At 47.6% G+C, this 15002-nt stretch overlaps 1 protein-coding gene across 1 annotated transcript; it reads left to right on the top strand.

Moving 5' to 3' along the window:
• Positions 1 to 1211: 1211 nt before the first annotated feature.
• Positions 1212 to 1856, top strand: LOC135394872 (uncharacterized). Its single transcript, XM_064625912.1, has one exon. It carries the CDS (start codon positions 1212 to 1214, stop codon positions 1854 to 1856), a length of 645 nt encoding a protein of 214 aa, XP_064481982.1.
• Positions 1857 to 15002: the final 13146 nt, after the last annotated feature.

Consider the following 15002-nt stretch of genomic DNA (forward strand, 5'->3'; position numbering starts at 1 on the left):
GGTACTTGCCCACCCCATTCCGGACGCGCCAACTATCCTGCTCGTCGACGCGTCCTCCGAGGCTGTGGGGGCGGCGCTCCACCAGGTCACACCCGATGGAGAGCTCCAGCCGCTCGGTTTCTTTTCCAAGGCCCTGAAACCGGCAGAAACCCGTTACAGCACCTTCGGACGAGAATTGCTTGCTGTATACCTATCGATCAGACATTTCCGCCACTTCCTTGAGGGACGCCATTTCACGGTCTACACAGACCACAAGCCATTGACATATGCTATAGCCTCTGGGACCAAGACTCGCTCTCCGCGTGAATTACGTCACTTGGCCTTCATAGCCGAATTCACCACGGACGTACGCCACATCACCGGCCCCGACAACGTCGTCGCCGACGCCCTCTCTCGCTCACCGATAGTAGCGCTTACGCAAGCGTTCCCTCCCGCGCCCGACTATACTGCTTTGGCGCACGCACAAGCCTCGGACACCGACCTCCAACAGCCCTCCAACAGTCGAAGCCCTCCAACAGTCGCCGCAGTCACTCAACCTCCAGCGCATTCCCTACCTCGACACACCGCGCGGGCTACTCTGCGACATGACGACGGGAACGCCGAGGCCCCTCGTCCCTCTCGCTTTCCGCCGACGTCTCTTCGACACCTTCCACGGACTCCATCACCCCGGTATCAAGGCCACACAGCGGCTTATCGTCGCCCGCTTCGTTTGGCCTTCCATGAACCGGGGCGTCCGTCAATGGGCCCGAACATGTCTGGCTTGTCAGCGCACGAAAGTGCAGCGGCACACAGTATCTCCAACACTTCCGTTTCCAACACCCGACGCCCGTTTCCGACATATCCACCTGGACCTAGTGGGACCTCTGCCCACGTCGTCCGGCCACTCTTACCTACTCACAATCGTGGATCGTTTCACGCGCTGGCCGGAGGCACTACCCCTCAAGGACATGACTGCCAGCACTGTCGTCCGCGCCTTTCTGCACAGTTAGGTGGCCCGTTTTGGTGCTCCAGCTGTCATTACTACGGACCGAGGGCGACAGTTTACTTCGCGACTTTTTGCTGATCTCTGCCGTTTTCTGGGAGCTCGCCACCATCAAACCACGGCCTACCATCCCTGCGCCAATGGGATCGTAGAGCGCCTCCACCGAACCCTCAAGAGCGCCCTCCGAGCCAACCCTTCTGACCAGTGGGTAGAGCGATTGCCCCTCATCATGCTGGGCATACGGTCCGCCACCCGGTCTGACTTCCCGCTCTCCCCTGCCGACCTGGTCTTCGGTGCCCCACTGCGTCTGCCCGGGCAATTCTTCGATCCAGCCTGCCTCCAGCAGCCGGCCCCCGATCCCCTCAACTTCGCCATCCGCTTGCAGGCTTATTGCACGGACTTACGGCCGCCTCCCACCCGCCCTTCGTCTCTACAAGTTTTTGTCCACCCTCAACTCGCCACAGCGACTCACGTTTTCTTGCGCCATGACGCCACGCGTAACCCGCCGCAGCCCCCTTACGACGGCCCCTTCCTCGTCCACTCCCGCCAGGGCAAGACGTTAACCATCCACCTGCCCAACCGTCTGGAGGTTGTTTCAGTCGACCGTGTCAAGCCCGCTTTCCTCCTTCCTGACGACCCGAGCGACCCTCCGTCGCCGCATTCGCACTGCCTGAGCGCGCCTCCTCCTCGTTCTCCTGCCCGCCGCGTCAGCTGGGCGTCTGGTCCACCATCGGTCCGCACTGTTCCGCGGCGACCTCTGGTTCAGCGGGGGGGGGGGGGGCTTGTAGCGGCCTCCGCCGACGATGAAGAAGCGCGTGCTCCCGCCCACGCTCTCCACCCGGAGTTCATTCCATCCGCGGCCACCGGCCACTAAACATCTGCATTCCGCTACGCTCCTGGCCTATCTCTCTTAGCCGCGCTCACAACTCCTTTCCGTCTTTATGTCTAAATGAACAAGATAAAATGAAGGAACTTGACGCGCGAGAACGGTAGAGTATCGCCCCTGCGATGAAACTCCCCACCTATCACCCTGAAATAAAGTTGTTGTTTTTGTTCGATACATATCTCACGTACTAAGTCGCATACGCGTAATACATCACTGCATCTAGACTAAGCATATGCCTGCGTTGGTTGTGCGATGCATTCACGGACCAGAGGGAGCATGGCGTTCTGTTCACCTTCTCAGAGAAGATGATACATCCGTCCATGTAGGTCGCGACATGTACCCTTTTCCTCTTCACCAAATGATCCTAATCTTTTAGACTCTCCTTAACCACGTTTCTCAGGTTCCTCTAGCTCCTGAAATAAAACAATAGTAATCGAAGCACTTATACCTGTTAACATCGGAACAAGCATTAGGTGCAGTCCATTTGGTGTTTCTTCGTCCAGTTCTTCTCCGGACGCCGTGTCGTCTTCTTAGCGTCAAAATTCCTCCGCGGTATCGAGAATATGTTTCACATGAATCATTGTCATCACGTTGTCTTTGATAGCACACTAAAAACACGTAAATTCTGCACAGGAGATGCCCGAGCTCTGCCATGGCAACCGAAGAGAACCACCAACTTGCAACGACGCGTCCAACGGACACTGTCGCCGTCCAGCGGCCCGCTGTTCGAATTTTATCTCTGCCGTCATAGTTACAGCATGATTACAACATGGTTACGACATATTAGTTACTTTGGCTTGCCGTGGTGGTCTTAGGCTCTAATCGCAAATATTGATGAGTTTAGAGGGCAGAATAAACAGGGTTCTCTAGTTGTGTCTGTTGACTACAGTTGCCTGGCTGAAGTGTAGGATAGAAAGTGGGCTTGATCAGTTTGAAAATGACGATAATAATTTAAATTACATGAATGACCACGGAAAGCAGCAGGCATATCCTTTCCATGCTGATTATTTTGAATCAAGTGAGAATACTCTGTGAAGTAGGAACACTTTATTTAAAATCAATTTAGAGTTCCAGGAGAACTTAGTGCTTCAAAAAATCACTTACCAGAAGCGATACGAATTTTGCTGTTGAATAGTACCCTTGCTGTGTTGTAGCCCCGATGTAACGCATACTTTCTGTGGCAAATATCATGGCGCTCATCCTTTGCGGCTAGTACATCTGCTGATGCATTTCAGTCGACCAGTAACTCAGCAGACTGAACGGTGTCTGAGGAGGAGGTAAGTAGTGCCTGCTCATTTGTGCGAACATCGCTTTTGCTGTTTCCGAAGCGGTGCTGGTGGGAGGGTTCTCAGGAGAAGCACAGCGTCAGTGACGATCTTTAAGGCCTCCGTTAGTGGCGTTTGCTTTACATATTTCACTACACATTCTGCTAGTTTATCCCACAATTTGAGCTTCAAGGGGCATGGAGATCGCAGCCGCAAGAGGCTCGCCTTCCATTAACCACACTCGTCATGTCCCTTGTAGCGGCCGTATAGCCAGTGCCATCACGAGTGCTGGTAGCACACTTGACGACAGCATTAACACCTCGCGTGCAGAACCAATCGCCCTGAACGCATTGCATATCTCTGACTCCTGTTGCCTAGTCGCGACAACCGCTTTCTTGCTATCACAAGACGACTGACCGGGTTGACCACCTTGTGCTTTTGCCCAAGCATGTGGGCATCTCCTGCTTAGGCATGACCACTCGCGCGAGGTAGTCTTCTGCAATCCGATTTTACTCTGCACTGTCACTGAAGCGTACAAGGTACTGCAACTTTCCATCTCGGATTCGTCGTTTTATAATCCTCTCCATCCTTGATCCCTCTCTCATTCTCACAATTTCACTCTCATAGAACCATAGAAATATTATGGAGAGGCTAGAAGGAAACGCGCGGAGGAGGATCGGAGGAGAGCAAGTAACCTGAACGGAGCTCTTCCCTCTCCCAACGTATGCGCCCGGAGGCAGCCATATTGAATCAGGCGAGGGACCGTCGCGTATTTTTAGGCCGCGAAAGCAGGCGCAATTCCGAAAACAGTTGGCAACGCTTGCTCCACTGCTTCCGTTGGCCACGGATTTCGTCACTGTCCGCCTCTATCCAGGCATGTTACCAATGCTGGTCGAGGCAGCGGCGGTGATCTCCTCCTCATGTGACGTCCGTGTCGCGCCTGCGTTTCTCCGTGATTGGTTTTATTTCCAAATCTCAGGGTTTCATGGATTAGGATTGTGTATTACTGCTCCCAAACTTTTTTTGCGTTACGATTTGTGTGTGCTTACCGGATTATTTTTCTTGCATGCCCCGCGGCAACGCAGGCCGATTCATTATGGCACTTCCCTCGCCGGTAAGTCCCAGTTTCAGAGGTTTCGTTCTAGCATACTCCTTAAGATTTGTATGCATAGAACCGATCGAGTATATATTCCCTTTTTAGATCACGAAGGTGGTGGTATGTATTTGAATACCCAAGACTGATTGCTCGTATAGCAAAGAGCACATTTGTAAATGCCCCCAAATATTTTACCATCTGATGCCTGCACTTGTCAATTCATAGAAGGTCTCTAACTTTGTAACGCGGCGAGTCGTTGCCGAAAAATGTGTTCATTACCTTTACTTACGTTCACTGGCCTCGCTGTGCACGTAAAAAGTCATTTATGAACTCTTTCGCTGTTGGATTTCGGGCAAAAGCGATAGCGCAAGATGGGATGCAATATCCGTTGAGACCTGCAATAAATTAGCCGAAAGCGCGCCGATCTGGAGCGGTGGGAGGACATCGCTCATGATACTTCAGAGGGCTATGTGCTTTGGCGCGATGACTGAAGGAGCCGTTCATCTGCTCCTCAAATATCTTTGTTGTGACGGGTGATGTCAGTGCTACATCGGATATCCTGCCGAAAAGAAGGCTTCTAGATGTGTACGAAACCGTCCTTTGTCGCGGATGAAATTATTCTGAAACAAACAGTGATACATGCGGTTCTGGCCAGAATCAGCCAGGCGAACCACGTGTTCTCAGAGGTGCAGCAAATAATGAAAAAAAAAAAGCTACTGATCGAGCAGAAGAACTGCCGTCAGTGCAGGCGGAATTGGCCCATGCTGACGATGTTCATCACTTTGAGACTCCACTTGCAAGGTTTCAGTTCCTATTGCACTTCGCTTGAAAACATTTGAAAACTCCTTGTCCATTCCTGCCACAGAACGACAAGATAGAGAGGTCGTCCCGTATGTGTACCGCGCCTTTCAGCTATACTCCAAGGGCTTGTCTTGAGTGGATCATATTCGTTAAGGAAATTCTACCAAAGGGGGTGCTTGGGAGTTTCCCAGTGACAAAGGAACGCAGAATGACTTCATGGCATTTGTCATACGAAGCTGTGACATGCGCTTTCTTTTATATCGGTTTCATTGTTTTCTGTTAGTTTTATTCCTCTGGGAGAGCTTCTTAACTTTATCCTCTTCTTTCTTTATTTTGTTCCTATCCGGACATAAAATTGTGCAGGTACTTCAAAAATGCAAAGAAGTACTTTTGTTCCGTGGGGATGTGGTCGTATGAGCATTCCTGAAAGGAAAAAAAAAAAGTAAATAAAGGTTCTCTCAGAGTCGCACTTGGTGTCCGTACATTATGGGGTACGTAGCACCCAAATTTTATGGCGCTCAAACGTGTGAAACGTGTGATTGTGCATGCCGACACTTGCTTTAAAGTGGTCATGAAATTGCGTTTGGAGCTGCTCTAGACCCATCTTGTTTAATCAAGGAAATGTGTCATCACCATGCAAAACATTTTTGCTCAAGAGTGCAATCCACAAGTTTATTTAAAAAAAAAAAACCTTCCAAATAACCAGCCACATAGTGATCAGGAGCTTCGTCCCGATCTGGCGTAAGGTACGGAGGTCGGCGGGACGTGGCATTTGGCTCCGTCCTTTATCTGTAGATGGCATTAATCACTAGCACTGCTGTACGGACTCTCAGGCGCTATAGGACTGACTTCGTGTCAGCAACGCGTGGGAACTTATGCAAGTGCGTAAAAGACATCCTATGCAAAGACAAAGACGGCAATTGCATCTAATCACAAATTCCAAACATTCCCAGCCCTCTATAGTGCATGGCTCATATGGTGTAGGTTATTTCCAGGCCCTCTCGTGGAATTCAGTACGCGTGGCTCAAAACTTGGGAGAATGTACTAGGGTGGTTCAGGGTTTGACCTGGACTTTTGGTTGAGAAACATAAGTGAGTGCAAATATCTGAATAAAGCTATCAAACCAAGCGCTTTTCTTCTTCGGTCATTGCCACTGCCACGTGCAGCTGTGGCAGCAGCTGTCATGGCAGTGAGTCTGTGTCAGTATGTCTGTAGCTATGGAACAGCGAAGCATAGCCCCCTTTGCTTCCGTAAGACACTAATCGTTATGTGCATAGTTTAGAGCATATATTGTTGGGGCAGCACTACAGGAATGCCTAGAGGTCCTATTTAACCACTGTAATAGTTGTACGAATATGAATAAAAGTATATATCTCTCTCATACTCGAGTCGCTTGTGAAGGAGAATGCAAAACCAGCTGAGATTTGGCAAAGATTACAGACACAGTATAGGGAACAAACGATGCCAAGGGGAAGAGTGTAAAATGGTGCAGACAGTTTGGCCAAGGAAGGTATATGGTGCAGAATGAAGCACATGGGTACGTTCGTCCGACTGCAGTCACGCAAGTGAACATCGCAGGCGTTGAGTAAGCCATCCTTGAGAACCGCAGGGTAACAGTACTCGAGAAACCAAAGTAATATTCGCGTCGGCAGCGTGCAGACAATCATTCACGACCAGTCACTGTTCTGCAAAGTCTGTGCAAGGCGCGTTCCTCGACACCTCAATTGTAGCCACGAGAAGGCGTGCATGGCAGTCATTTACTAACTGCTGAACCGGTTTCAATCCGAGGAGGCGAATTTTAAAACCAGTCATCACATGTGAAGGAACCTATATACATCATTTCACCCCAGGTTTAGTAAAAAGAAACATCATGAAATGGCGACATAACCCTCTTGAACAAAAAACAAACAATATAACTCTCTACGTGTAAAGTGAGCAATATTAGAAAAGCAATGAATAATATGACAAAAGCAATGAGCAGTACGGGCAACGCTATGGGCAGTATGAGCAACGTTATGGGCTGTGCGAGCAACGTTATGAGCCCCACGGCAAGGCCAACGACACGCTATGCGCGGAGATATAAGCAATAGGAGAAAATCAATGAGCAGTATGAGCTACATTTTGAACAGTATGAGGAAGGTAAGAGCGCGGACCGTTTAGTTAACCAGTTATTGCCTGAGGGCCCTTAAGGAATTAAAATGAAATGAAATGAATTCGCCTAGGAGTGCTGGCTCACAGCGTCTGGTGATGGCTTTTCAGTAGACGCTCGTTACTGTCTGCGGGCCGTAACAGGCGTAACTGTTCCCCTTCGTCCGATTATGTTCAAATTTTGGGTACACGTTGCCCATTCCGTGACCTACAGCATTCATGTTGACTCCTGGATTCTCATCCAAGCCGTTGCGTGTGCACTGTAAACTTTTTCACACCTTTAAAGGTGTGCGCTATGCACATTCAATCTGGTTGCATAACATTGCATCTGCAGGATGATATTTTACAAAATTCGGAAAGCATTACTAAAGATCAAGTGTCAGTGCAAATCTTGCTTTCATTATGTCTTGGATATCGTAGGTACGAGCTAATGCATATATGCATCGCTATCGATAATCGAGCACGCGCAAGTGTCTACAATACTGTTCAACAATGCTGAGATGTTGCAAGACTGAATTTTTGGAGGACAGACAACACTCGAGTAAAGAAAATTTGTGCGAAACCGTGCTCCATTATGATGTTACCAAAATTACACCTAAAAAGGCGTGCGCCATGCACTCTATTACACCTTTAAAGGTGTGAAAAGATTTAGAGTGTGCCGTCTCAGTGCTAGGCCGCTTACTTGCTTATTCTACCCTGTTCTTCGTAACCGTCTGAAGGTATTTCGCTCCGCTCTGTGTGGAACTCATATTTTTATCGCCGTCTCCGTCTGTGGCGTTTCAGTGACCACAGAAGCTGTTTTGTGTGTGTACTTTGGAATCAACTTACTGGAAGCCGTGGGAGGCGTGTGCGCATTACGGTACGTTGCAGTCCTGTTTTTCCGTTATCGTTCTTAATGCCCAGGCAAAAATCTAGGATGGTGCCAGACTGGCACCACGGTTGTTCCAGTTGGGTTCAGGACGGTCCCAGCCAGTTCCAGAGTGGCATACTCAGGTCCCATTGTGGATCCTTTGGTACCATGAGTGGTTCCAGTGTGCCTCCAGGCTGGGCCCTGTCCCACCATCCCACTTGAAGTCAGGTCCCATTGTGGATCCTTGGATAGTATGAGTGGTTCCAGTGTGCCTCCAGGCTGGGTCCTGTCCTGCCTTCCCAGTTGAAGTCAGGTCGCATTGGGGTATTTAAAGTGGGATGTGTTGCAAACTGTGTCTCCATCCTGGGAGCACAACCCATTGGCCCACTTGAAGCCAGGCCCCATTGTGGGGATGTCTGGCTCTAGTATTGTACCGTCCCACTTGATATTGGAAATCACTTTGAAGACAGTAGCACGTATGAGTTGCATGTTCCATGGTCTCTTACAATTACGTGTTCCTATTTAAACCTTTCTAGCTTCATTTCAAACTACTTTATCATAGGGCCAAGGTACTACGTTCTGTTAAATATGTGCACTTGCATAATGTTTCTATTTCTATTTTTCTTTCTTTATTTCTTTATTATTTCGATGTTTCTATTGTATTTCTATTTTTCCTTCGCTTGCTTCTTCCCAGGTATCTGGGGGTACGGCTCTTTTCAAGCTGCTTGAGCAGCCTCTCCAGCTGTACTACTTTTTTCCTTTGGAAATAAAATTTAGAATAGAAACCGTTTCCACTGCATTACACTTCCCACATCAGGGTTTCCCACTGAAGTGAGGTCATTCTACCCACAAAACAGCTGTATACATTTATTTCTTGCATTCTTTGAAGTTATATTTGCACTCAACATATGGGGACATTCAAACACATCAGTTAGAAGATTGCATTGCATATGAAGGGTAACTTAACACATGTAATGATAACTTTGCACCTCTGTCAGTAATCAGTTTGTAACACCTTCTGAGGTCAGCAATTCAGTGGCACTTTAAGGGTAAGCTTGCCGAGGGTAAGATTGTGTACGTCTTCTTTAAAAACAGAGGTTCAATGCAGTGTTATATATTTGGGATTTTGCACATCTTAAATAAATCCCAGTTGGGCACAGTTAACCCACAGACTGACATGCGTGGCGTCGGTCATAATTGAACCTCTGTATGCAATAAGGGGATAAGTTCAGAAATACCAAACTGAGAAAAGAGGCTCGATCTGATTGTCCGTCCCATTGACACACATGCATTTCCCGTTTTTCACCATGCTGTAGCGGGCCAGCAAATCACAATAAGGTCCTAAATTTTCATTCACATGTGCATACTGGTATGTAGATGTCATTGCAGCAAAAATAGTAAAAAGGGGATAAGTTGACTTATCCCCTTATTGCATACAGAGGCTCAATTGTAGTTGACACGTGATGGAGACTCTTTATTGTCCTATGGTGACAGGTCAAAGGAAACATTTAAAGTCTGCTTCAGTTACGTCCACTCATATTTGTTGCACAATCGCACAAAGTACGTGCTCCCTGCGATCGTAAGGTACATACAGGGTCTTACATCTGAATTCAGTTCGTACAGGACCTTCCGTTGCTGTCTCACCACCTTCCTGGTGTGGTTCACACTACAAAAGCTGGTGTGGCTGTAAGCATGAGATACTATGTACATATACTTTTTTTCACCACATGAGTGCACAAAGATGTTCTCTGCCCTTAAGTATTTGCTGCCCAGCTGTAATGATGTGGAATCTCTCTTCGATGGACGACTGTAACTCGTGCTGTGAAGAAAATATCCACCAATTGACACACGGTCATATTCTTTGATCCCCTGTCTGTGTCCAACCTGCCCGCTTATCCAATCTAGCATTTCTTCCGAGACTGTCCTTGGCTTGCCGAGGGTTTCAATAGTGCAGCTGAGGCTCGGTTTTCTGTGACTGCAGGCATTCTGCACAGCTTCAGATGCCATACTCCTCAGTTGGTTGAAGTTGTTCCGCATCAAAATGCGAGAAAAAATCTGCAGTGGCACCGCATTCGACGATTAAACCAAATTCAAAAGGTGGCCCATGTTCGTTTCAAATGCGAAGCATGAGATTCCCCACAAAGGTCCATGTGACGACACACTTTTTGGCAAATGAAGTAAGCCGTGCACATTTGACTTCATCTCCCTTTCGTTGTACAAAAATTGAGTAATCACAACAAATTTGGTCAGCTTTTCCGTGCTCTTAGTCACGTCATCTTGTGTTACCTGATTTTTTAAGAGTACGTAGATGCCAGACACTAGCAGGACAAAATGTTCATGATAGGCAGAAGGCAAAATGCCTTGAACACAAGGAATACAGAAGTAGAGGAGCCATTGCTGCAGTTCGCCAGCCTTCCAGTAACCTCTCTGTTTTATAGACTTTCGACAAGTGTATAGCATGACGGTGGCTTCAGACCTTTCAGTCGTTCATCAACAAGCCGACACTTTGTAGGCGTGCCAATATAATAGTCCGCACCCACATCACTGAACGACGGGTCAGTGAACTGTCGCACTGTACCCAGTAAGCATGCATGCATGTAATCGGGCACAAAACTTTCCACAATGTTTATGCCCGGGACAGTGAGAAATGCTGATGGTCCTTTCATGCCACGCACAATCTGGCCCGTTGGAGCAGCCTCTCTCATGTCCTTGATCACTGCTTTCTCCGTTCTATCTGTGGCAGGTTCATCTGTGACTGGGAATTTGACATAACCTGAAAGAACACAATTCTTATGAACATAACATTTTCCGTACTTGTAGAGTATTGAGATATACGTATTCACCAAATGTAAAGGACGCAGGGTCATGATGATAAGTATGTCTATGCTTCAGGAGATGTTCTGTCAAGGAAAGGAACAGTCCATGCACAAATACGAGAACACATGCTGTAGGTACAATCAGTAGGCCAGTGTGCCTTAAAAGGGCACTAAATTATAAAAACAAGTTTACTTCATGTTACGTTTCATGCTATGTTAATTTCGTATTTATCGTAAATCAGAACTTTGATTCCGTGACGAAGGTACAATCAAAATTACACCGAACTCTTTCTTGCTTTGACACTAAGTAGCGAACAACGGCCTCAGCTCATGCATCGTTGTTCTTTGTCCACGCCACACCACGTCAGTGCTACGCCATGGAGCAGTCCTGGTGAAAAACGTAGTGCGCGTTGCGAAGCAGACTGGCATCGCTGTCCGAAAGACGTGAAGATAAATGTGGTCAGTGGAACAATCACAAGAACTGTTGTGGGCTACAATTCAGTAAATCGGTACAGAAAAATGCAGCAGTGCGCATCATGCCGCACATATACGGAACACTACGATCGGACCTTTATCGAATCCAGATGCCTATGATAGGTATGCGCACACTTCTCCTGCTGTCTCATTGGAGGCTGCCTATCTTTGCCTCCTGGGGATCCCATTAGTCGCCGTCGAGCATGGCTCTGTGGTCTGTGCGTTTTTCTTCTAAACGGTAGCGTTGTGTGAACTGATTTTGTCTGAATTGTACTAATTGAAACACATACTTTCATTTGAGAGCAAGTTGTTTTTGCATTTTAGTGCCCCTTTAAAGCTAGAACCAACTCAACTCTGCATCAGTAGGGTAGCCGCAGAAGGTGACATATGTTGGTTCCCAAAAATATTTAGGAGACACAAAACTACAATATTATTTGTTGCAATGCTGTATGCTCTTACCCTCAACACATGACCCAGGGTGGAAGCACCATGGACATGAGAAGTACCCATTGTATTGGACCATGTTGAGCATCGCAGCTCTGGCAGGTGTGTCAGCAACGCACGTAGTGCAGTAGACCTGGAACATATGACGTTTGCAGTCATTAGAAAGCAGGGATACAGATGATCCCATTCCCTTTGCGCAGGCTATTACATACATTTGATGTGATCCTCTGTCCACCACTACTCCACTGAATTCCATGATCTGCTAAAACTTCCATCTGTCTGGCAAACACGTCTAACAGGAGGGCCATGTTTGGATGCTTATTCCCATACCACAAAAGTGGAACTGTTGGACTTGTCCATCGATGATACGGTGGGAGCTCATTTATGAGTATCTGAACTGGCCATATGCAGTAGTTTGAACTCTTAAAGGTGGTGCTGCCATCTGTGTTGACTGTGACGGTGATGTCGTACCTCTCACAATTTAGTTTTGCTCGCTGTTCCCTGTAGAACGACCCATCCTTGATATCACCTATCGGTCTCTCAGTGTGGCTTTGGAGGTTTTCACTTTCGATGTCCTCTAGTGATTGTTGCAGTTGCATTGACAGTTCTTTGTCAGAAAGGAGTGACTCCATCTGCTCCCCTAGGGGAAGACTTACAAAGAAATGGCCATCTGCCATCAGATTTCTTCCGTTGTATTCTGTCCCACATGTTGAACACGTCGAAACAACACTGTTCCTTTCTTGCAGCTTCCAATTGTTGTACAGAGAAGCCTGCCACAGGTGTCACAGTAGAAGTGAAACGTGATATTATTTGCGGATGCGCCACAAAACTTCTTAAATATATATGCAGATTCACGGAGAGCGTCCCTTCCAATGAGCTTATTCGCCAACTTAAGGAGGTCTTCACACGCTGCCCATGTCAGCCTATGTTGTATAATGAAATCCATGAGAAGAACCAGTGCGTCCCCAACTGATAGCAAGCTCCCCTCGCGCAATGGCACGCTAAAGTTCGCAGCAAAAGGATAACTGCCTTGTGGTATGTCGTCTGCTGGAGATGCCCTCACCTCACTTTCACCATCGCTCATAGTTGGTGCGGTTGGAGGTTCCACCACTGGTGGCGGCGACGGCGGAACTTCAGGGTAGAATTCAGGGTCCTCTGGAAACAACACCTGGTTGTAGGCACCTGGTTCTGCAGCTAGTAACCTATGTCTGGTCGACCGCGGCATGTCGACATCCGAGGAACCCGGTTCGAGGTAGCATTTCTTGGACTTGCCTCCCCCTGAGGACATTTCCGTTCCGAAGTGATATGTTGGTTATATCACCAAGACATTACGACACAGACAAATTGAAACGTAGGTTCTGCTGGTTGTGACGTTCACGAAAATTGCAACTAAAAAGCGAGAACGGGAAACAAAACGCTGATCAACAATGAATGAAGAAGGTATGCTTCCAATCGTGACCAACTCGCTGCTCGCACACGCAACTCGCTGCTCGCACAGTACACAGTACCACATGATGATGATGATCCTGTTGGCTGTTGGCAGTAGCAATATCGCTACTGTTGCCATTTCCATGTGTGGTGTCCTTTATCCAGAAACATGATGTTCCTGCAGTGTTATGAACCTGACAAAACTTAGCGTTGTCCATTTTTATTACGTTTTATTTTATAATTTACGTTAATGCGTCGGTTAAAACGTTCCGTAGCTAAATCAAAACAACAAGCAGGCAACATTTGATTGTTTCGCTCCGTCTTGCGTTAAACGTTAGAACACACGAAACGAGCACAAAACGTGAGTCAGTTCTGTAGTTCGGAGCTTACGTAATCCTCACTGTTAATAATTATATAATGCAGTTCAGTTTATGCAGTTTAGTTTCAGTTGCACTGCGCACTCCAGGCGACGCGGCGTATCGCCTGCTAGCCGAGACCGTTTTAACATTACAACGCCCAAGCCAAAGCCAACCGACAGTGCAAAGTGCAAACGCGCGAACGCATGTTTTGGCGGTTTTGGTTTTGCGTCTCAGTGCTGATTGTTGGCGTCTTTACCGGATTGTACCACAATGTTCGCACTCGTGCGATTCCTGAAACAGTTCGATGATAAGAACTACGTGATCCCCGTCAGGGACATCATAAACTTCCCCGAGGAGAGCAACAACTTTGACCCCAACAAGGTGTACACGGCGTATTGGAAAGACCCGAAGGATGACAGTGTCAGCGGGAGGTACTCCGTTTTAGTGTTAATGGTAGCAGGTATTTGTTTTTAATGTACCTTGAACGCCTCTGACCAAACTTAATTTCAGCAAGTGAGGCCGAGCTACAGGAAAAGCAGGGAAAGAAACGCGTTCGGTTTCCGAAAGTGCCGATGTCCGAAGTGGAAGAGTACGATGTGGGCATGTCGTCACAGGACAACGAGGTTTATTTTTTGCCTGAGCGTCTTGTTTCCAGCACAAGGCTGGCTGTAATTTTTTTCCACTGCACAATTCACCTACAGGCTGAAAAGAAGAAACGACAAAACGCACGTGATGCGACAACGATCCAGGCTGATGAGATTTTGGCACGTTTTCTGCATGCCAAAAAGAAGGAGGCGGAGTTACAACCACCAAATGTGAGTCACGACTGCGGGCTGCTTCAGTGACTGCGCGACTTCACTTCCATATTACCAATCTCTTGACCAGTCGAAGTTCTGAGTGCTTGAGTGTTGGTCACGTATAAAACTTAGTATATATAAGCTACTATACTTTGTCACTCAAAGTGGGTTACAGTTCCATACACTGGTGATGGTGGCTGCTGGATCCAAATACTGCTGCCGAGCTGGCAAGCATATATATATACCCATGCAGCCCATATTGTGAGGTCTCATCAACCTGTCTCGCTTCTATTTGATTTACCGGTTTTCATCTCTCATTCCCCCCTCTCTAAATTATTTCCTTGATGATGTGACCTGAAATTGTGTTATGGGATGAACTTTCAGTGTGAGGGAACTGATCATGCATTAACCAGTCATGCTGTTCTCCGCCATAATATGTTTTGTTTAAGTATGTGTGCGAAATATGTTGCTACACGACACTTAGCGGGCGTTCACACAGGCCGGTTTTCTGCACCAACTCGGACCAACTTTGGAGTTGGTGGCAGTTGGCCCACATCACCAACCATGACCAACTCGAGTTGCTGGGAATCGGTCGCCGAGCGAAAACTTCCAAGAGTTGATGGTGGTCTAACCAATCAACGTGAGGAGCATTGCCA

This window comes from Ornithodoros turicata, chromosome 1 (assembly GCF_037126465.1).
Source record: "Ornithodoros turicata isolate Travis chromosome 1, ASM3712646v1, whole genome shotgun sequence".
Taxonomy (NCBI): domain Eukaryota; kingdom Metazoa; phylum Arthropoda; class Arachnida; order Ixodida; family Argasidae; genus Ornithodoros; species Ornithodoros turicata.

Bases quoted from the DNA above. Each gene is read 5' to 3' on its own strand.
- LOC135394872 (XM_064625912.1), top strand. From the start codon at position 1,212: ATGCTGGGCATACGGTCCGCCACCCGGTCTGACTTCCCGCTCTCCCCT.